General features: G+C 47.8%; 2 protein-coding genes across 3 annotated transcripts in view; one reads left to right on the top strand and one right to left on the bottom strand.

Annotated features, from left to right (window-relative positions):
• LOC142825160 (GTPase IMAP family member 5-like) overlaps positions 1-23599 on the bottom strand; it is a 257445-nt gene that overhangs the window by 56913 nt on the left and 176933 nt on the right. The window lies entirely within an intron of this gene.
• The window catches only part of LOC102449776 (GTPase IMAP family member 8-like), a 36836-nt gene continuing 16500 nt past the window's right edge, over positions 3264-23599 (top strand). Inside the window, exons 1-2 of the mRNA XM_075916887.1 lie at positions 3264-3806; positions 17126-18078. Coding sequence (XP_075773002.1) covers positions 3776-3806; positions 17126-18078 — 984 coding nt within the window. The 5' untranslated portion in view covers positions 3264-3775. The remainder of the gene's footprint in view (positions 3807-17125; positions 18079-23599) is intronic.

Here is a 23599-nt window from a genome sequence, read left to right as displayed (position 1 = left end):
CATTTTGTCTTCAGATCCATTCCTGACCCCAGATGCGGCCTCGCAAGGAATCACGAGCTGGGAAGAACTGTGGACCCATCCTGACATCAGATGTGCACCAAGGACTTTTAAGCCAGCAGCTGTAACATCTCTGCTAGAGCCTGCACCGAGAACTGGGAGATTCGATGCATGTAACGTATGATACTTTTAACAACCTGACTCCCATGCTTTTCTTTCTTGTAGTAATAAACCTTTAGATATAGATTCTAAAGGATTGGCCCAGCGTGATTTGTGGGTAAGGTCCAGAGGGTAAATTGACCAGGGATCTGTGGCTGGTTTCTTGGAACTGGACAGAACTTGTTCAGGATAGGTGGGATTGGGCTATAAGACCCCTCATCTGTGGGCAGGCCCGGGGTCATCTTGGGCACAGATATTGCTAGAATATCAGAGGGGATTTGCTCATGAGGCTTCTGGCTGGTCAGGCAGGCAGCTGGAGCGCTCTGTGGGACTTGTTTGTGGCCTGTTTGGAAAGGTCTCCAGTCTGGGGGTCATAGAGAGCCCCGAATTTGAGAAATTCAACCTGAGCGGTTCCCAGACCCGGCCTGGTCTATCAGAGTCACGGGACCTCTTCTTCAACCTCCCATGGCTGTGGCCAAGATGGCAATTTACAAGACCGTTTACAATAAAAATAAAAATATTAAGTGAATCAACATGTTCAATAGAGTTGCTATGGATAGTAATTCCATGCTCCAATAATAAGAAATTAGCAGTAGGGATATATTACCGACCACCTGACCAGGACAGTGATAGTGACATTGAAATGCTGAGGGAGATTAGAGAGGCTACCAAAATAAAGAACTCCATAAAAATGGGGGTTTTAATTATCCCCATATTGACTGGATTCATGTCACCTCAGGAAGAGAAGCCGAGATCAAATTTCTCAATGGCTTAAATGACTGCTTCTTGGAGCAGCTGGTGCAGGAACCCACAAGGGGAGAGGCAATTCTTGATTTAGTCCTGAGTGGAGTGCAGGATCAGGTCCAGGATATAACCGTTACAGGACTGCTTAGGAATAGTGACCATAATATAATAACATTCAACATTCCTGTGGTGGGAAGAACACCTCAGCAATCCAGCACCTTGGCATTTAATTTCATAAAGGGGAATTACACAAAAATGAGGAGGTTAGTTAAACAGAAATTAAAAGGCACAGTGACTAGAGCCAAATCCCTGAAAGCTGCATGGAAACTTTTTAAAGACACCATAATAGAGGCCCAACTTAAATGTATACCCCAAATTAAAAAACATAGCAAGAGACCTAAAAAAGAGTCACTGTGGCTTAACCACCATGTAAAAGAAGCAGTGAGGGACAAAAAGGTATCTTTTAAGAAGTGGAAGTCCAATCCTAGTGAGATAAATAGAAAGGAACATAAACACTGTCAAATCAAGTGTAAAAATGTAATAAGAAAAGCAAAAAAAGATCTTGAGGAACAGCTAGCCAAAAACTCAAAAAGAAATAACAAAATGTTTTTTAAGTACATTAGAAGCAGGAAGCCTGATAAAAAACCAGTGGGTCCCCTAGATTATCAAACTGTAAAAGGAGCAATCAAGGACGATAAAGCCATTGTGGATAAATTAAATGATTTCTTTGCTTCAGTCTTCACAGCTGAGGACGTTGGGGAGATTCCTGAATCTGCACCATCCTTTGTGGGTGATGAATCTGAGGCACTGTTCTTGTTTGAAGTGTCATTAGAGGAGGTTTTGGAACAAATAGAAAAACTTAATGTTAACAAATCTCCGGGACCAGATGGCATTCATCCAAGGGTTCTAAAAGAACTCAAATGGGAAATTGCTGAGCTATTATCTGTGGTTCGTAACCTATCCTTTAAATCAGCTTCCGTACCTAATGACTGGAAGGTAGCCAACGTGACACCAATATTTTAAAAGGGCTCTAGAGGCGATCCTGGCAATTACAGACCGGTAAGTCTAACTTCAGTACCGGGCAAATTAGTTGAAACAATAGTAAAGAATAAAATTGTCAGATACGTAGAAGAACATAATTTGTTTTAGGTCTCTTGCTATGTTTTTTAATTTGGGGTATACATTTAAGTTGGGCCTCTATTATGGTGTCTTTAAAAAGTTTCCATGCAGATTTCAGGGATTTGGCTCTAGTCACTGTGCCTTTTAATTTCTGTTTAACTAACCTCATTTTTGTCAGCATGGTTTCTGAAAAGGGAAATCCTGTCTTACTAATCTATTAGAGTTCTTTGAAGGAGTTAACAAACATGCAGACAAGGGGGATCCAGTAGATATAGTATACTTGGATTTTCAGAAAGCTTTTGAAAAGGTCCCTCACCAAAGGCTCTTGTGTAAATTACATGGCCATGGGATAAGAGGGAAGGTCCTTTCTTGGACTGAGAACTGGCTAAAAGACAGGAAACAAAGGGTAGGAATAAATGGTATGCCCACATCTTGAGTACTGTGTACAGATGTGGTCTCCTCGCCTCAAAAAAGAAATTTTGGCCTTGGAAAGGGTTCAGAAAAGGGCAACTAAAATTATAAGGAGTTTGGAATGGGTCCCATATGAAGAGAGATTAAAGCGACTGGGACTTTTCAGTTTAGAAAAGAGGAGACTGAGGGGGGGATATGATAGAGGTATATAAAATAATGAGTAGTGTGGAGAGGGCGGATAAAGAAAATGTATTTATTAGTTCCCATAATAGAAGAACTAGAGGACACCAAATGAAATTAATGGGTAGCAGGTTTAAAACTAATAAAAGAACGTTCTTCTTCACACAGCGCATAGTCAACCTGTGGAACTCCTTGCCAGAGGAGGCTGTGAAGGCTAGAACTATAACAGAGTTTAAAGAGAAGCTAGATAATTTCATGGAGGTCAGGTCCATAAAAGGCTATTAGCCAGTGGGTAGGAATGGTGTCCCTGGCCTCTGTTTGTCAGAGGCTGGAGAGAGATGGCAGGAGACAAATCACTTGATCATTGTCTTCGGTCCACCCTCTCTGGGGCACCTGGTGCTGGCCACTGTCGGCAGACAGGCTACTGGGCTAGATGGACCTTTGGTCTGACCCAATACGGCCGTTCTTATGTTCTTATGGTGCACTTTGTGAATGTCCCCCAGAATCAGTTGGAGTCAAGGGCCCTTTGGATCCTCCCTGTAGGCTGGGGGAGAATCCATCAGATGTGGGTGGGTGTTAGCCCACCCACCTCCTGAACCCGAATAGAATCACTGTGCACCATCTGAATAGTCTGGGTCTGTCACACCCCAAAAGGAGCATCCCTACTCCAGTGGGTTTGCAATCTCTATAGAAAAAACAACTATCTCCATCTGTGTGGTACCTTGCAAAGCTGTTGTCAGCCTCGTCCCAGCAGTGATGTCCCTAGGTCCCCTGACTCATGTGCAGCTGCTCAGTGAGCTGCTTGCACTACTCTCTCTTGTGCACTGGGGGCTTTAGTCTCCCTGAGCCATTTCTCGACTTCCTCTCACTGCTCCTCATGACTCGCTGATTCCCCAAACCTAGTTCCTGAAAATCTCTCCGAGGCTGCTTTGCTCTGGATGGTGGCTGCTTGCTCAGTGCGCATGCCCCTTATGCTGCCTGCACACAGAGACAGGAACTAGACTCACTCTTTGCTCTACTCTCATCCCCTTGGTGCCCAGCTGCTCACGAGAGAGCCTCAGAGCCTGGCTTGTAAGCTACAGGAAGCAGATGAGCTGGTAGAGAAGCAGCTGCTGGACTGGTGTTGCAGAAGTCGGAAGGTTTTGCAGCCTGTAGGAGACACAGTATGTCCCATGCACAGAGCTGCAAGGACAGAGGTAAAAGCATGTGTGTGGGTGAGGGGAGAGAATCTACACAGTCTACACCTTAAAAATGTTCTGAGCCCCTCCTCTATGGGCAGAGGGGAATGCATGGCAGGCAGGGATCTAAAGACAAAGCTGAGTTGCATTTACAGTGTTGTTTGGCAGTAGCTGAGCCTAGCAGGGCAGGCACTTGTTGCCAGGCACCAGGGATCCAACCGTGTCATTTTTTGTAGGCCTCACAGGAAATAAGAGTCCTCAAGAAGGACCGGGGGAGGAAAACGAGTCAATTTTGTGGGAGGTGTCTGGGGCAGTGTGGGAGAAAGCAAAGTGGCTTGTTTGAAAAGAACGAGCCGATAATTGAAGCTGGATAATGGAGCTTACAGACCAGTCAGCTTAACGTCTTTACCAGGAGAGATAATGGAGCAAGTAATTAAGGAATCCATCTGCAAACATTTAGAAGATAATATGGTGATATGTAATAACATGGATCTGTCAAGAACATATCATGTCAAACCAACCTGAAAGCTTTCTTTGACAGGGTAACGAGTTTTGTGGATAGTGGGGAAGTGGAACATGTGGTATATCTAGACTTTAATAATGCTTTTGATACAGTACTGCATGACCTTCTCATTAACAGGCAATGGAAACACAATGTAGATGGAGCTACTAAAAAGTGGGGGCATAACTTAGTTGGATAATCTTTCCCAGGGTGTAGTTATCAATGGTTCTCACTCATGCTGGAAGAACATAAGAGTCGGGTTCCACAGGGATCAATTCTGGGTCCAGTTCTGTTTAATATTTTCATCATATTAATGGATGATACAAAACTCAGACCAGCTGCAAGTGCTCTGGAGGGTAGGATTATCATTCAAAATTATCTGCAAAAACTGGAGGAATAGTCTGCAGTGAATAGGATGAAATGCAATAAGGACAAATGCCAAGTAAATTAGAAAGGAGCAATTAGTTGCATACATACAAATGGGAAGTGACTGTCTAGGAAGGAATACTGTGGAAAGGGATCTAGCGGTCAGAGTGAACAAGCTAAATATGAGTCCACAGTGTGATGCTGTTGCAAAAAAAGTGAACATGGATTCTGTGCTGCATTAACAGGTGTGTTGTGAGCAAGACACGAGTCAGATCTGACTGTGGATGGGTGTGCAGGGTCTGGGACCACCTGACATGCTGTGACACTGGTAGCAGAGGTCCACAAACCGAGATTGTCCAGTGTTAACCAACTGGGTCTGGAGGAGGGGCTGGAGGAGGTGAGCCCTCAGCTCACCAGGGGGTGGGGTAGGGGAGAGGCTGCTCTTCTGGGAGACCTGGGGCTCCAGAGACAGGTTTCTCCATGTACCGGGTAGAGATAGGGCAGCCCCTGCAGAGCGAGTGCCTCGTGCTACTGGAGGTGTATGGCAGGAAGTTTATGGGTTACTAGGACATGGGGGTGGAGGTGACACGGGCTGAGACCAAGCTAGTGGCCCCGGACCACATGATACCCAGCCCCCAGCTGTCCCTGAGGGTATAGACAGGACCCCTTTCAAGGTGCCTCTAGCCTGGCTCCATCTGAAACGGGAGGCTAAGGAGGGCCCCAAAGAAGTGGGGGTGTACCAGCACCTGCCTGCTCAGGTGCTGATGTACAGGGAATTTGAGGATTTGCCAGAAGGAACCCACAGTGAATCATAGAATCATAGAATGATAGAGCTGGAAAAGACCTCAGAAGGTCATCAAGTCCAGCCCCCTGCTCTAGGCAGGACCAATTCCAACTAAATCAATCCAGCCAGGACTTTGTCAAGCCGAGATTTAAACACCTCTAGGGATGGAGACTCCACTACTTCCCTAGGTAACCCATTCCAGTGCTTCACCACCCTCCTAGTGAAATAGTTTTTCCTGATATTCAACCTGGACCTCTCCCACCTCAACTTGAGACCATTGCTCCTTGTTCTGCCATCTGTCACTACTGAGAACAGCCTCTCTCCATCCTCTTTGGAACCTCCCTTCAGGAAGTTGAAGGCTGCTATCAAGTCCCCCTTCATTCTTCGCTTCTGCAGACTAAACAGACCCAACTTGCTCAGCCTTTCCTCATAGGTCATGTGCTCCAGCCCCCTAATCATTTTGGTTGCCCTCTGCTTGACCCTTTCCAATGTGTCCACATCTTTTTTGTAGTGGGGGGCCCAGAACTGGACACAATACTCCAGATGTGGCCTCACCAGAGCCGAATAAAGGGGAATAATGATATCTCTGGATCTGCTGACAATGCTCCTCTTAATGCAACCTAATATGCCTTTAGCCTTCTTGGTTACAAGGGCACACTGTTGACTCATATCCAGCTTCTCATCCACTGTAACCCCCAGGTCCTTTTCTGCAGAACTACTACTTAGCTGGTTGGTCCCCAGCTTGTAACTATGCTTGGAATTCTTCCATCCCAAGTGCAGGACTCTACACTTGTCCTTGTTGAACCTCATCAGATTCCTTGTGGCCCAATCCTCCAATTTGTCTAAGTCATTCTGTACCCTATCTCTGCCCTTAAGCGTATCTACCTCTCCCCCCAGCTTAGTGTCATCCGCAAACTTGCTGAGGGTGCAATCCATCCCCTCATCCAGGTCATTAATATAGATATTGAACAAAACCGGTCCTAGAACCGAACCTTGGGGCATTCCACTAGAAACCGACCGCCATCCTGACATCGAGCCATTGATCACTACCCGCTGGGCCCGGCCTTCTAGCCATCTTTCTATCCATCTTACTGTCCATTTATCCAATCCACATTCCCTTAATTCACCGGCAAGAATATTGTGGAAGACCATATCAAAAGCTTTGCTAAAATAAATGTATATCGCATCCACTGACTTTCCATGTTCACAGATCCTGTTACCTCATCATAGAAGCTAATCAAATTGGTCAGGCACGACTTGCCCTTTGTGAATCCATGCTGACTATTCCTGATCACTTTCCTCTCATCCAAGTGCCTCAATATGGATTCCTTAAGGATCCCTTCCATGATTTTTCCAGGGACCGAGGAAAGACTGACCGGCCTATAGTTCCCTGGATCATCCTTCTTCCCTTTTTTGAAGATGGGCACTACATTTGCCTTTTTCCAATCATCCGGGATTTCTCCCGATCTCCACGACTTTTCAAAGATAATGGCCAAAGGCTTCTCAATGACATTTGCCAACTCCCTCAGTACCCTCGGATGCATTAAGTCCAGACCCATGGATTTGTGTACGTTTAGCTTTTCTAAATAGTTCCTAACCTGTTCTTTACCTACCAAGGGCTGTCCATCTTCATCCCATCTTGCGTCACTTAGAGCATTAGTCTGGGAGCCGACCTTATCCGTGAATACAGAGGCAAAGAAAGCATTGAGTACTTCAGCTTTCCCCACATCATCTGCCACTAGGTTACCTCCTTGATCCATTAGGGGCCACACACCCTCTCTGATCACCTTCTTCTTGTTAACATGCCTGTAGAAACCTTTCTTGTTATCCTTCACATCCTTAGCCAGTCGCAATTCCATTTGCGCTTTCGCCTTCCTGATAACCCCCCGGCATTCTCGAGCTATACATTTCAACCCCTCCCTGGTCATTTGTCCAAGTTTCCACTTTTTGTAAGTTTCCTTTTTGTGCTTAAGTTCACCAAGGATTTCCCCTGTAAGCCAGTCCGGTCTCCTACCATGTTTGCCTCTCTTGCTACGAGTCGGCATGGTTTCTTTCTGTGCCTTCAATAAGGCTTCTTTAAAATACTGCTAGCAGTCCTGGACTCCTTTCCCCTTCATCCCAGGGAATCCTGCCCATTAGGTCTCTGATGGATTCAAAATCTGCTTTTCTGAAGTTCAAGGTGTGTATTTTATTACTCTCTTTTCTGCCTTTGGTCAGGATCCTGAAATCTACCATCTCATGATCACTGCTTCCCAGGTTGTCACCCACCTCTACTTCCTCTATTAGTTCCTCTCTGTTTGTGAGCAGACGATCAAGCTGTTCACAGCCTCTAGAAGGATCCTTCAGCACTTGTACAAAGAAGTTATCCCCAACATTCTCCAAAAACTTCCTGGATTGCCTGTGTACTGCCGTATAGGTTTCCCAACAGAAGTCAGGGTGATTAAAGTCCCCCACAAAAACCAGGGCCTGCAATCTGGAAACTTACATGAGAACATAAGAACGACTGTACTGGGTCAGACCAAAGGTCAATCTAGCCCAGTAGCCTGTCTGCCGACAGTGGCCAGCACCAGGTGCCGCAGAGAGGGTGGACCAAAGACAATGATCAAGCGATTTGTCTCCTACCATCCCTCTCCAGCCTCTGACAAACAGAATCCAGGGACACCATTCCTACCCCCTGGCTAGTAGCCTTTTATAGACCTAACCTTCATGAAATTATCTATCTTTTCTTTAAACTATGTTATAGTCCTAGCCTTCACAGCCTCCTCTGGCAAGGAGTTCCACAAGTTGACTACACGCTGTGTGAAGAAGAACTTTATTTTATTAGTTCTAAACCTGCTACCCATTAACTTCATTTGGTGTCCTCTAGTCATTGTATTATGGGAACTAATAAATAACTTTTCTTTATTTGCCCTCTCCACAGCACTCATGTTTTTATAGACCTTTATCATATCCCCCCTCAGTCTCCTCTTTTCTAAACTGAAAAGTCCCAGTTGCTTTAACTTCTCCTCATATGGGACCCATTCCAAACCCCTCATCATTTTTGTTGCGCTTTTCTGAACTCTTTCCAAGGCCAAAATATCTTTTTTGAGGTGAGGAGACCACATCTGTACAGTATTCAAGACGTGGGCTTACCATAGTTTTATACAGGGGCAGTAAGATATTCTGGGTCTTATTTTCTATCCCTTTCTTAATAATTCCTAGCATCCTATTTGCCTTTTTGACCGCCGCTGCACACTGCGTGGAAGTTTTCAGAGAACTGTCCACGATAACTCCAAGATCTCTTTCCTGATTTGTCGTAGCCAAATTAGCCCCCATCATACTGTACGTATAGTTGGGGTTATTTTTCCCAATGTGCATTACTTTACACTTATCCACATTAAATTTCATTTGCCATTTTGTTGCCCAATCACTCAGTTTGGTGAGATCTTCTCGGAGTCCCTCACAGTCTGCCTCTGTCTTGACTATCCTAAAGTTTGGTATCATCCACAAACTTTACCACTTCACTGCTTACCCCTTTCTCCAGATCATTTATGAATAAGTTGAACAGGATTGATTCCAGGACTGACCCTTGGGGGACACCACTAGTTACCCCTCTCCATTCTGAAAATGTACCATTTATTCCTCCCCTTTGTTTCCTGTCTTTTCACCAGTTCTCAGTCCATGAAAGGACCTTCCCTCTTATCCCATGGCCATGTAATTTACACAAGAGCCTTTGGTGAGGGACCTTGTCAAAGACTTTCTGAAAATCGAAGTATACTATATCTACTGGATCCCCCTTGTCCGCATGTTTGTTAACCACTTCAAAGAACTCAGATTAGTAAGACAGGATTTCCCTTTTTATAGAAACCATGTTGACTTTTGTCCAACAAATTATGTTCTTCTATGTATCTGACAATTTTCTTCTTTACTATTCTTTCATCTAATTTACTACTATTGTTTCATCTACTATTGTTTACTACTATTGTTTACTACTAATTTACTACTATTGTTTCATCTAATTTACTATTGTTTCATCTAATTTTCTTCTTTACTATTGTTTCATCTAATTTAGACTTACCAGTTTGTAATTGCCAGGATCGCCTCTAGAGCCCTTTTTAAATATTGATGTCACATTAGCTACCTTCCAGTCATTAGGTTGAGAAGCTGATTTAAAACCACAGATGATAGTTCAGCAATTTCCCATTTGAGTTCTTTTAGAACCCTTGGATGAATGCCATCCGGTCCTGGAGATTTGTTAACATTAAGTTTTTCTATTTGTTCCAAAACCTCCTCTAATGACACTTCAATCAAGAACAGTGCCTCAGATTCATCACCCACGAAGGACGGTGCAGATTTGATAATCTCCCCAACGTCCTCAGCCGTGAAGACTGAAGCAAAGAAATCATTTAATTTATCCACAATGGCTTTATCGTCCTTGATTGCTCCTTTTATATCTCGATCATCTAGGGGACCCACAGGATTTTTAGCAGGCTTCCTGCTTCTAATGTACTTAAAAAACATTTTGTTATTGCTTTTTGAGTTTTTGGCTAGCTGTTCCTCAAAATCTTTTTTTGCTTTTCTTATTACATTTTTACACTTGATTTGACAGTGTTTATGTTCCTTTCTATTTATCTCACTAGGATTGGACTTCCACTTCTTAAAAGATGCCTTTTTGTCCCTCACTGCTTCTTTTACATGGTGGTTAAGCCACGGTGACACTGTTTTAGGTCTCTTGCTATGTTTTTTAATTTGGGGTATACATTTAAGTTGGGCCTCTATTATGGTGTCTTTAAAAAGTTTCCATGCAGCTTTCAGGGATTTGGCTCTAATCACTGTGCCTTTCAATTTCTGTTTAACTAACCTCATTTTTGTGCAATTCCCCTTTATGAAATTAAATGCCAGGGTGCTGGACTGCTGAGGTGTTCTTTCCATCACAGGAAGCGGTCCTGTAATGGTTATCTCCTGGACCTGATCCTGCACTCCACTCAGGACTAAATGGAGAATTGCCTCTCCCCTTGTGGGTTCCTGCACCAGCTGCTCCAAGTAGCAGTCATTTAAGCCATTGAGAAATTTTATTTCCACTTCTCTTTGTGAGGTGACATGTATCCAGTCAATATGCGGATAATTTAAATCCTCCATTATTATAGAGTTCTTTCTTTTGGTAGTCTCTCTAATCTCTTTCAGCATTTCAATGTTACTATCACTGTCCTGGTTAAATGGTTGATAATATATCCCTACTGCTAATTTCTTATTATTGGAGCATGGAATTACTATCCATAGCGATTCTGTGGAACAGGTAGGAATAAGAGATCCTCCGGAAAAGGGCTTTATTCCGGAGGATCGCGCCAGTCTAGACGCTTGAAAGTAGGAATAAGAGATCCTCCGGAAAAGAGCTTATTTTCCGGAGGATCGCGTCCAGACTGGCGCTTTTCTCCGGCTTATCTACAAGCCAGAAAAAAGCAGCAGCCATCTTAATGAAAATGCCGCAGGGGATATTTAAATCCCCCGCGGATTTGCCTATTCCAAAGTGCTACATTTGCATCCCTATTACGGAATAGGGGCCAATGTAGACACAGCCTGGATGTAAAGTCTCAGATATAATTGAGGACTCCCAAATAGACTCTACACCACCAGAAATAAAACCTGTTTCCATCTTCTGTGACTTTCACTTAGATGTGACTCACTATCCTCTGCTTAGTGTTCAAGTTATGGTAGACCCTAAACCAGGTCATATTACGTTCAGGTCTTTTAATCCTACAATATGGATAACAACATTTCATTCTCCCAGCTCCAAGTCTTAAGTGAATTTCAACCCAAAAGAGCCAAAACTGATCACCTTGACACAGCAAGTGTGTCTACTGATCTCTGTGGCAAAGTAGGTTGTCTGTATAAATAAGGTCTGCTCGTGAAGCCGTTTCCTACAGTTGATTAACAGATGACAGTAGATAGCTCATTCAGACCACTGGCTGATAATAGTTAGTCACCCTGACCAGTCATTAACCAGAGTCATGGACTCACCCTACTCTCCATTGTCTCTATGATTCTCTGATGAGCTGTGACAAAAAAAGGAGGATGGAAAGGGAAACTGAAGGGAGAGACCTCTCTAAATTCACCACTCAAAGAGCAGTATTGCCAACCAAAAATCACAAGGAATGCCTACACAAAGTTATGAGAATGGTCTACAAATCATAAGATTTTTTTAAAAATAAAACATGTAGGCACGCTGAAATGCAGTCACCTCTAGGGTGGGCTAGACAGCTGTTTAACACCTGCACAAGGTTTCAGGCAGGGGGCAGTGCGGGCTTCCTTCCTGCAGAGCCCCCATCAGAACTACTGTGCCCTCCTGGCTTAGGAAAAGAATAAACAGGAGGATTGGAAATTAACTCTTCCAGTCTCATGTCCCCTAGGAAGGGAATGAGCCATCTACATTAGGCTCCAGCTGGAGTATCATGTCCAGTTCTGGGCACCACATTTCAGGAAATCATAGAATCATAGAATCATAGAATAATAGGACTGGAAGGGACCTCGAGAGGTCATCGAGTCCAGCCCCCCGCCCTCAAGGCAGGACCACGCTCCGTCTACACCATCCCTGACAGATGTCTATCTAACCTGTTCTTAAATATCTCCAGAGAGGGAGATTCCACCACCTCCCTTGGCAATTTATTCCAATATTTGACCACCCTGACAGTTAGGAATTTTTTCCTAATGTCCAATCTAAACCTCCCCTGCTGCACTTTAAGCCTATTACTCCTTGTCCTGTCCTCAGAAACCAAGAGGAACAAATTTTCTCCTTCCTCCTTGTGACACCCTCTTAGATATTTGAAAACCGCTATCATGTCCCCCCTTAATCTTCTTTTTTCCAAACTAAACAAGCCCAGTTCATGAAGCCTGGCTTCATAGGTCATGTTCTCTAAACCTTTAATCATTCTTGTCGCTCTTCTCTGTACCCTTTCCAATTTCTCCACATCTTTCTTGAAATGTGGCGCCCAGAACTGGACACAGTACTCCAGCTGAGGCCTAACTAGTGCAGAGTAGAGCGGCAGAATGACTTCACGAGTTTTGCTTACAACACACCTGTTGATACAACCTAAAATCATATTTGCTTTTTTTGCAACAGCATCACACTGTTGACTCATATTCAACTTGTGGTCCACTATGACCCCTAGATCCCTTTCCGCCATGCTCCTTCCTAGACAGTCCCTTCCCATCTTGTATGTATGGAACTGATTGTTCCTTCCTAAGTGGAGCACTTTGCATTTCTCTTTATTAAACCTCATCCTGTTTACCTCTGACCATTTCTCTAACTTGCTAAGGTCATTTTGAATTATGTCCCTATCCTCCAAAGAAGTCGCAACCCCACCCAGTTTGGTATCATCTGCAAACTTAATAAGCGTACTCTCTATCCCAATATCTACATCATTGATGAAGATATTGAACAGTACGGGTCCCAAAACAGACCCTTGAGGAACTCCACTTGCTATCCCTTTCCAGCAGGATTTAGAACCGTTAATAACAACTCTCTGACTACGGTTATCCAGCCAATTATGCACCCACCTTATCGTGGCCCTATCTAAGTTATATTTGCCTAGTTTATCAATAAGAATATCATGCGAGACCGTATCAAATGCCTTACTAAAGTCTAGGTATATGACATCCACCGCTTCTCCCTTATCCACAAGGCTCGTTATCTTATCAAAGAAAGCTATCAGATTAGTTTGGCATGACTTGTTCTTCATAAACCCATGCTGGCTATTCCCTATCACTTTATTACCTTCCAAGTGTTTGCATATGATTTCCTTAATTACCTGCTCCATTATCTTCCCTGGGACAGACGTTAAACTGACCGGTCTGTAGTTTCCTGGGTTGTTCTTATTCCCCTTTTTATAGATGGGTACAATATTTGCCCTTTTCCAGTCTTCTGGAATCTCCCCTGTCTGCCATGATTTTTCAGAAATCATAGCTAAAGGCTCAGATACCTCCTCTATCAGCTCCTTGAGTATCCTGGGATGCATTTCATCAGGACCTGGTGACTTGCTGACATCTAACTTTCCTAAGTGATTTTAAACTTGTTCTTTGTGTATCCTATCTTCTAAACTTACCCTCTCTCTGCTTGTATTCACTACGTTAGGCACACCTCCAGACTTCTCGGTGAAGACCGAAACAAAGAAGTCATTGAGCATCTCCGCCATTTCCAAGTTTCCTGTTACTGCTTCTCCCTCCTCACTAAGCAGTGGGCCTACCCTGTCCTTGGTCTTCCTCTTGCTTTTAATGTATTTATAAAAGGTCTTCTTGTTTCCCTTTATGCCTGTAGCTAGTTTGATCTCATTTTGTGCCTTTCAAATGTGGAGAAACTGGAGAAAGTCCAGAGAAGATCAACACAAATGATGAAAGTTCTAGAGAACATGAGATATGAGGCAAGTCTGAAGAAATTGGCCTTGTTTACCCTGGAAAAGAGAAGACCGAAAAGGGACATGAGAGCAGCTTTCAAGTATCTAAAAGAATATCATAAGGAGGAGGAAGAAAAATTGTTCTGCTTGGCCTCTGAGGTTAGGATGAGAAGCAAGGGTATGTCTACACTACCCCCTTAGTTCGAACTAGGGGGGTAATGTATGCATACCGAACTTGCTAATGAAGCCCGGGAAATTCAAATCCCGGGCTTCATTAGCAAGTTCGGTATGCATACATTACCCCCCTAGTTCGAACTAGGGGGGTAGTGTAGACAGACCCTAATGGGGTTAAAGCGCATCAAGGGAGGTTTAGGTTGGACTTTAGGAAAAACTTCCTGCTTGTCAGGGTGGTTAAACACTGGAATAAATTGCCTAGTGAAATTGTGGAATCTCCACCACTGGAGATATTTAAGACCAGGTTAGACAGACACCTGTCAGGGATGAGCTAGGGCAACTCAACTTTGGAAGCCCCAGGGGCCACACTGATACTTACAGAACATGCTGAGAGCATCAACTTAAGTGTGGTTGCATATGCAAGCAAATAGATACAAATAGCTTCTCTCACACTGACAGGCATGAATACAAAGATTAAGGCAAGACTACACAACACAGAGGCCCCATTTAAGTCAGTTCTGTTAATATTAATAAAAAGCAATATTTACCCGATTTCTCCCCATGTGACAGCACTTTTCATGAGCAATGACAGTCCAAGAATTTAACTACTAAAACATATCAACAGAAGATCATTACACGGACTACTTTTGCTTTGGCTCCCACTCGCCGGCCACGTGTTGATCCCCATATAAACCCAAACTGCTCCATGGGGCACAAACAAACTGGCCGTGGGCAGCATATCAAGTTATTAATAAATATTTTATAAACCTTTACCTTTTCTCTCTGCTGCCATGTCTCCTCCCCTTGCTCCATCAGCTCCCCTGATGCCTGCTGCCCCCCAACTCCTCACCCTCCTCTGCTGTCCTGATTCCTGCCCTTCTCACTGCCCTCAGCCCTCCTGAGACCTGCCCCCCTCCACCAGCCCTTCTCTCCCCTCTGTGCCCACTCCTCCAGTAGCCCCACTCTGATCAAGTGAGCTACCCCTCCTCATCCCCTCTCCTAACACTTCCCTCTGCACACCTGCCCTGCCTCTCTCCTCTGGTGCTGGTCCCTCCCCTGCAGGTGTCTGCCCTTCTGCTTCACCCCAGAATCCCCTGGCACCTGCACCTTCCCTTAGCCCTGCACCCTCCTGGTGCCTCCCCTTCCCTCACTGCTCCTGTCCCCTTTGCCCTCTTTTTCCCTGATGCCCACCCCCTCACCACCCTCTGCCCCATCCCCCCCTCTGTGCCCTCACACATACCTTGCTCCATCCCCACCTCTCATGCCCACCCCTTCTTTCAAGCCTTCTCCCAGCACCTCCCCCTCTAGCCCCCAAAGCCGTTCCCCTCTCCTCTCCTCTCCTCTTCTCTCCTCTCCTCTCCCAGCATCACTCTTTCCCTCATTGTCTTCACTTGGCCCCCTGCCATTTGTCTCTCCTCCACCCTGTCTCTTGGTGCCTTCACCTCTCCCTCCACCCAAGCCCCTTCTCCTTCCACCCCTCCCTCTCCCCTCAAGCCCCGTCTCCCTGGGCTGGCTCTGTCTCAGCAGACAGGCTTGCAGTTGAGCTCTGTGTGGCTGAGCAGATGCGCACCTCCCTGTTTCACAGGCACAGGTGTTCCATGGAGCCGTGCAAGCCAGGGGCCGTCCAGTCCCCGGCTCCAAACTATTCTCCCCACAATGGGCTGGAGCCACTGGGCTCCAGCCCAGACCCTGCCAAAGGAAGTTGGGGCCTGACCTAGCTCCTGCCACAGCAGCCCAGCCTCCAGCAAGCCACAGTAGCTTGGCCCCCCTTCAGATCAGCCTCTATCCAGCCCAGCCCCATCCAGCTCTGCCCCCATCCAGCCCAGTCCAATTTCCATCCAGCCTAGACACTATCTGGACATGGCAGTCCAGCCCCAGTCCTCATTTGGATGCTGCAGCTTTGGTCTGATCCCTGTCTGGCCATGGCACCCCCATTACCATACCCCATCCAGCTGCAAAAACCCAACCCCCATCTGGCCCTGCTAGCTCACCACAGCCCCCATCCAGCCTCCTTACTGTCTCTGTCTGGCTGTGGCAGGTTAGCCCCAGTCCTCAGGTGCTGCTGTGAGGAGAGAGAATTGGCAGGAATTCTGCCTTCTCCCAGGAGCCCCAGGGAAACCTCCGTCCCAGCCCTGAGCTCCTCCTCCCTAGCCCACCCCAACATCTGCACCCCCAGCCATAACCCTCATAACCTTGCACCCAACCCTTTGCCCCAGGCCTGAGCCCCTCAGCCATGGCCCCACCGCAGAGCCCGAACATTCTGGCACCACAGCCAGCCCCACCCACAGTGACACAAAAGGGCCCAGTGCTCTTGGCCGCCATTGGTGCTACTATAGTGCAGAGGCCCAGGCCTGTTAAATCAGTGTCAGAGCACGGCATGGTGCGCCCTGGGCTGGACTGAGGGCTGCCTGGGGGAGGCGTGGTGCTCTCCAGGGACCACTGAGGCCCTAGCCCCACCTTTTCTTCCTGAAACGTGCCCCTTCTGGTGGCACTGAGCACGTCCCCCCGCCTTGCCCAGGGGCCCAGCAATGCTGATTGTACCTCTGCCCCCAAACCTCTTCTCCCAACCTAAACCTCCTCTTCAGGCCTGAACCACCTTGCACACTTCAACACCCTTGGCTCTACCCTGCCAAGTTAGTTTTGTTACATGTACCAATATGAAGATGACCTGTTGCCTCTCACCTACATATTGGGGCACATAACAACAGTCACAGCTTGAGGGAGGAAAAAATTAGAGGAACCCCTGACTTGCACCAAAGAAAACCCTTCAATCTAGCGTCACTTTCTCTTCCAGCCAGAGACAGTCCACCTAGCCTTGAACACTGGCCAATGGCTCTGCTAACAGGGGTAGCAATTCCTTGTTACTCGTGTTCTGTGGCAATAAAATTAAGAATCTGAAACACTGCAATGAGCTACTTGTGAGACCCAGAAAACTGCAGGCCCAGTGTTATTTACAGGCAGGATCCAGGGACTAATTCTGAATGGAAGTGAGAGAAAACCAGTAAGTTTGCTCACAGTTCACTGGCAGACACAGAGTCAGGAGAATTACCAGTCGTATCCAGTAAGAGTTCTCCCAACTCCGGTCTCTCCACCACCACCTTGTGACCCGGGCACTGATGTGACGAGTCTCACTTGTTCCCCACAGATTCCCCTGCTGGCGGCCAAGGGCCCGGAGGACCTGACCTGAGAATCATCCTCATTGGTAAAACGGGAGCTGGGAAAAGTGCGACAGGAAACACCCTCCTCGGCGAGAGCAGGTTTGAGTCCAAGTTCAGCGCAAAGCCAGTAACACAGACGTGCGCCACGGGGAGGGGGACGTGGAACGGGCGGGAGGTTCTGGTTATCGACACTCCCGATATTCTGGGCACAAAGGGCCCCGCAGAAGCCTCCACCCAGGAGATCGCTCGCTGCATCGCGCTGTCCTGCCCCGGCCCCCACGTGCTGCTGCTGGTCACACAGCTGGGCCATTACACTGCCGAGGACCAGGCAGCCGCCGAGCGGGTCCGAGAGATCTTTGGAGAGGAGGCCATGAGGTACCTGATCGTGCTGTTCACCCGGAGAGAGGACTTGGATGGTGGCTCGCTGAGCAACTATATAACTGTCTGTGATATCCCAGCTCTTCGGGGGCTGGTGGCAGCGTGTGGGAACCGCTGCTGCGCTCTCAACAACAGAGCGACGGGCTCGGAGCGTGAGGAGCAGATCCGTGAGCTGAGGGAGGTGGTGGAGGGGATGGTGCAGGCCCACGGAGGCCAATGTTACACCAATGAGATTTATAGACATGCCATGGAGAAGAGGCAGCAGCAGGCCAAGGCCCTGGAGGAGAAGTACAGGGAGCTGGAGGAAGCAAAGGTGAAAGGCATAATCCATCACTTCAAGGAGAAACATGGTGCTCTGAAGGAGGATTTACACTCCAGGCCAGAGGCAGTACAGGAAATCCATCTTTCACTGGGCCAGGCTGTGTATCGAGCTTTAGAAACGCTGTCAGAAGAGCAGAAAGCCACGGAGGCAGAACAGGAAGAAAACCTGTGGAGAGAAATACAGAAATACTACATGGAAAAGGTAGACCCAGCCAGGGAGGAGGCCAGCAATGATGACAAGGTAATGAGATTGGCTCTGTATTTGCATATTTAATTACACTTACTCCTGTGCAATTGGGATGTGGTTTTCTAAGCTGTTTGGAGAAGATCCAGGGGAGCCATGATGAGAATGCAAGAGGAAGGGCTTCATGCTGTGTTATTTAGGGGGAATTGGAACCTGTGATAGGCTGAGTGTTGAGGGTGCTGGACACTCCACAGTTATGTACTCTCAGTACAATGAGACTGAACTAATCTACTAATGAAATATGCTCTCTGACAACATAGACTTCTCCTCCTCCTCCTCCTTCTCTACTCCCCACCCCAAAACTGTCATTGACTTTACAGACATTTTTGGAACAGGGGCTGCCAGATTAGATAGAGCTTTTTGTTTGTGTGTTTTTTGTTTATAGATCTATGTGCTGTGGTCAGCAGTTGGAAGCTGTGAGTTACTTAATGAGGATTTGCAAAAGCGGCGAGGAGTCCTGTGGCACCTTATAGACTAACTGAAGTGTTGGAGCATAAGCTTTTGTGGGCAAAGACCCACTTCGTCAGGTTCTAGATTTCAAATGAGGATTTAAAATCTAGAACCCTCTGTTCATTGGTCAAGCCTTAACCTGGGGGTCGGGCTAGCAGGAAAGGAATGTCAGAGCTATATAAACCCTGTTAGTAAGTGATTAAAAGCAGCTAACAGAGTATATCTACGCTACAAAGTTAATTTGAACTAACAGCCGTTAGTTCGAATTAACTTTAATAGCGGCTATACATGCAAACCGCTAGTTCAAATTTAAATTGAACTAGCGGAGCACTTAGTTTGAACTAGGTAAACCTCATTCTACGAGGACTAACGCCGAGTTTGAATTAAGTAGTTCGAATTAAGGGCTGTGTAGCCACTTAATTCGAACTAGTGGGAGGCTAGCCCTCCCCAGCTTGCCCTGGTGGCCACTCTGGGCACAACCTGGGAAACTCTTCTGCCTCCCTCCCGGCCCCGGAGCCTTTAAAGGGACTCGGTCTGGCTACAGTGCTTGTGCCAGTTGAAAGCCTGCCAGCACCCAGCCAGCAGACCCTGCACCTGACACAGATGAGCCAGCCACCCACTGCCACCCAGCCCTCCCCCTCTTCCCAGGACCACGCTGGCAGCTCACAGGAGCCTGCCCAGAGCCGCAAGAGGCAGGCGCCCGCCTGGTATGGTGCAGAGATCGTGGACCTCATTGAGGTTTGGGGGGAAGCCTCCAACATCCACGATCTCCGCACTAGCCTCAGGAATGCGGCCGTCTACAGCCGTATGGCTGACAGCCTGGCCACGAGAGGCCACATGCGGACCCGGGAGCAGGTCCGCTGCAAAATAAAGGACCTGCGGCAGGCCTACTCCAGTGCCTCCCAGCCAGGGACCGACTCGGAGGCCTGCCCTCACTTTGAGGCCCTGGACCGTATCCTGGGGGCTCACGCAGTCCCTCGGGTGCTGATCGACCCCGGGGCAGAGGGACCCATCCTGGACACAGAGGAGGAGGATGCCAAGAGCCAGGAGCCTGCAGGGAGCCTGCCCAGGACTGAGGATCCCCGAGACATCCCACAGAGCACATCGGCTGTGTTGTCCGAGGCCGGGGAGGGCTCCACATGTGAGTGCCATCATGCTCCCCTTATTTGTATGGAGGGCGTGGGGGGAGAGGGAGCCCAGGAACCGTGCGCCTGGGCCTTGCCCACCATGGAGCAGCAGCTGGGTGTCATGCAGGGGCCCTGGACCGTTCCCCACACACCGACCTTGCCTTGCAGAGGGGGGCTGGGTTTCTCCCACTGTGTCCCCAGGGAGAACTGACCACTTCTCGTGTTTCGCCACAGCTGCAGCACCTGGGACTGCAGGGTGCACCACCCCGCCTGGGACAGCCACCTGCACCCGGGCCAGCAGGCGCACCAGGAACCAGGAGGAGTACCACCGGCGTCACCGGTGGCTCCTGGAGCACCAGCTCCACACCCAGGACTACTGGGTCCGGGAGGATCTGCGGCTGCAGCAGTGGAGCTTGGAGGTGCTGGAGGAGCAGGGCCATGCCCTCAGAGGCCACCTCCAGACCCTGGTGGACAGGTTCCTGCCTTCTCCTGCTCCAGCCCCTATTGCCAACCCAGATCTCGCTCCTCCTCCCACTCCTGCTCCCCCTCCCTCTTCCTCCGCATTCCCCATCACTCCTGCCCCACCCTCCACACCCACTCCCCCACAATGCCCCCGCAACCGTAGTGCTGCAAGACAGCTGAGCCAGCAGTACTCCCAACTCTGAGCTTTCCCTTCCCTTCTTCTCCTTCCTCCCCCTTTCAGCTCCCTCCTCCCAGGTTTCCCCGTCCTCTCTCCCACCCTCATTCCTCTCTCCCCCACCCCAATTATGTACAATAAAGAGAGATTTTTGTTGGCAAAACAAGTGTGTTTAATTTACATTAGGAAGGGGGTTTAGGGAGGGGAAAGGGGAAGGGGGAGAGGGTGGAAGAAGGCCCCACTGGGGCATGCAGGGAGAGTTCAGTCCTCCTCCACCTGGAAGCTCTCCCGCAGGCCTTCCCGGATCCGGACGGCCCCCCTGCTGGGCCTCCCAGACAGCGGCGGTACGGGGCTGAGCATACTGGCCAGCCATGCACTCAGCCTCAGCCATCCAGGCTGGCAAGAAAGCCTCCCCCTTCCGCTCACATGATTTCTGCAGCACACAACAATTTGTGTGTGACCACCTTGCGGTTGATGTACTGGGAGGCCTGGTGTGCAGGGCACTTTCGCCTCCTCCCGCCACCCCCGTTTTCCCTGGGGCGGCCAATCCCCTGCTTGCAGTCCCCCTCCCCTCCAGTCCAGTGGCTGGTGGGTGCCGTACCTGCATGAGCACTGCTTCCCATCGGATCGGTATCTGTCCAGCTTGTAGAGCTTCTACAGGGCGATGGCCACAGGCTTCTGGAGGGGGAAGGACAGGCCTCATGCAAGTGTCCTGTCACCGCAGAGCAAGGGCGAGCCACTCGCAGAGCTCCAGGAAGGTGTCCTTCTTCATCCTGAAGTTCTGGGTCCACTGCTGGTCTCCCCAGAGCTCCAGGATGATGTGGTCCCACCAGTCTCTGCTGGTGTCCAGATGCCAGATGCAGCGGGGCACACTGGCATCTGAGCGCTGCTGCTGCTCCTCCACAACCAGGAGAGACGCAGGGGGCTGATGTGCACCAGGTGGTGCAAGGCAACCGCCAGCCATTGCTGGCAGGCTTGCAGCAGCAAGTCCAAAAACTGCACCAGAAAGCCCATGGCGAGCTCTGGCTCCATGTTGCCAACTGCAGTGGTGTCTCCAAAGGGAACCACCGACACAGACAGGCGCAGAGAAAAATGCTTTGCTGTCCCTCGGTGAGGTAGGCAACCAAGCAGGAAAAGCTGAGAACCGGCTGTCCAGGGGGGTCCCTTTAAGTACGAGCCTCAGATAGCCTCAGACAGCAGCCACACAAAGCAACTACTGATCTGATGCCCTGCCAGAACCGGTTTCAGCTGCCCTTAAATGCGCCCCAGTGTCCAATCAGTGTGGATGCGCTAGTTCGAATTAACAAAAGGCTAATTCGAATTAGTTTTTGGGTCTAGATGAGCTATTTTGAATTAGCTTAGTTCGAATTAACTAATTAGAATTAAGTTAGTTCGAATTAGCACTGTAGTGTAGACATACCCAGGGAGTTTTGAAGAGGAGTTGGAAGGGGGGTGAGGTACACCTGACATTCTTTAAAACTTTTAAATTAAACTACAGCTAAAACTACCTGATTCAAATAAAAACCCTCTCAATAACCTAGGTAGCTGGAGGAGAGATGCAGGTAGAAGCCCAACAGCAGAGTGGGGGCTGTCCTGGTTATAACATGTCTGATTCCCTGCCCTGTGGGTGGGTGGTATATGTGTGCATTCGGTGCAAGGAGCTCCTGGCCCTCAGAGACGCATATGGGCTTTTGAGGCCACGGTGACTGAACTGGAGGAACTGAGGGAGGCTGAGAGGTATGTAGATGAGGCTTTCTGGGACACTGCAGAATTCTCCCACCTCTGGTCAGACAGCCCCTGTGCTGTTAAGGAGGATGAAAGGCTCAGGGAAGGAAAACAGTCAATGGGAGCAGAGGGAAACCTTCCTATAATTGGGGCCCTCCTTACAGATGATGTTGTGGTCTCCTTTCACACTGAGGATACATCTCTGAGAGAGGGAATTTGAGTCAGTAGGAAAAGGCGGGTGTTAGTAATAGGCGATTCGATTACTAGAAACACAGATAGCTGGGTGTATGATAACCAGAAAAACCGTATGGTGACTTGTCTGCCTGGTGTGAAGGTTATGGTTCTCTTGAGACATCTGGATAGACTTATGTGTAGTGCTGGGGAGGAGCCAGTCGTCGTGGTACATGTAGGTACCAATGACATAGGGAAGGGTAGGAGAGAGGCTCTAGAGGCCAAATTTAGGCTTCTAGGAAAGAGACTGAAACCCAGGACATCTATGGTGGCATTCTCGGAAATGCTTCCAGTTCCACGCGCAGGGCCAGGTAGGCAGGCAGAGCTTCAGAGTCTCAATGCGTGGATGAGACCATGGTGTAGAGAGGAGGGGTTTAGATTTATTAGGAGCTGAGGGAACTTTTGAGATGGGGGAGCCTATGCAGGAAGGATGGGCTCCCCCTTTTGCATAAATTGCTAGTTTCGTCCCCTGGAGGCTAGTCCAATTTGCCTCAAGAAGAGAGTCACACTTTAGGCTGGGTCCAACTCCATTTTATTGTTTACAAACAAGGTCGACAAAGGAGCTCTATACTCAAAGCAAGGTCGACCATGGGCAGCGCCCAAGCTGAAACTTTTATGGATTCTACATTCCTTCGGGCCAGCGTGTCGCAACGTGATTGGTCACTGCAAGTTTACTCAGCTCCCTGGCAGAAAGTTTAGCAGATTCTAAGGCATGTGCAATCAGCTAAATGATACGTGCTGTTTCAAGCTTAAGCAAAGGAGTTAAGCAAACACTTAGTTTTTACTACACCCCTAAACCACAATGGAACCAGACAAGGTTTCTCACCTAAGGTTCTTAAGTAAAGTAAGTTGTCATGGGATAAGAGTGAAGGTCCTCTCATGTTTTGATAACTGGTTAAAAGATAAGAAACAAAGGGTAGGGAGAAATGGTCAGTTTTCAGAGAGGAGAGAGGTAACTAGTGGGTTCTTTTAAGGGTCTTTCCTGGGACTCATCCTATTCAACTTATTCATAAATGATTAAGAGAAAGGGGTAAACACTGAGGTAGCAAAATTTGCAGATGATTCTAAACTGCTCACGGTAGTTAAGACCAAAGCAGAAGAGCTTCAAAAAGATCTCACAAAACCAAGTGATTGGGCAACAAAATGGCAAATGAAATTTAATGTTGATAAATGTAAAATAATGCACACTGGAAAAAACACTACCAACTATATGTTCAATACAATGGGGACTAATTTGGCTACAACTACTCAAGACACAGATCTTGGAGCCATCGTGGATAGTTCTCTGAAAACATCCATGCAGTGTGCAGCAGCAGTCAAAAAAGCAAACAGGATGTTAGAAATCATT

This window comes from Pelodiscus sinensis, unplaced genomic scaffold, assembly GCF_049634645.1.
Source record: "Pelodiscus sinensis isolate JC-2024 unplaced genomic scaffold, ASM4963464v1 ctg40, whole genome shotgun sequence".
Classification (NCBI taxonomy): Eukaryota; Metazoa; Chordata; order Testudines; family Trionychidae; genus Pelodiscus; species Pelodiscus sinensis.
This window is presented reverse-complemented; position numbering and strand designations above follow the sequence as displayed.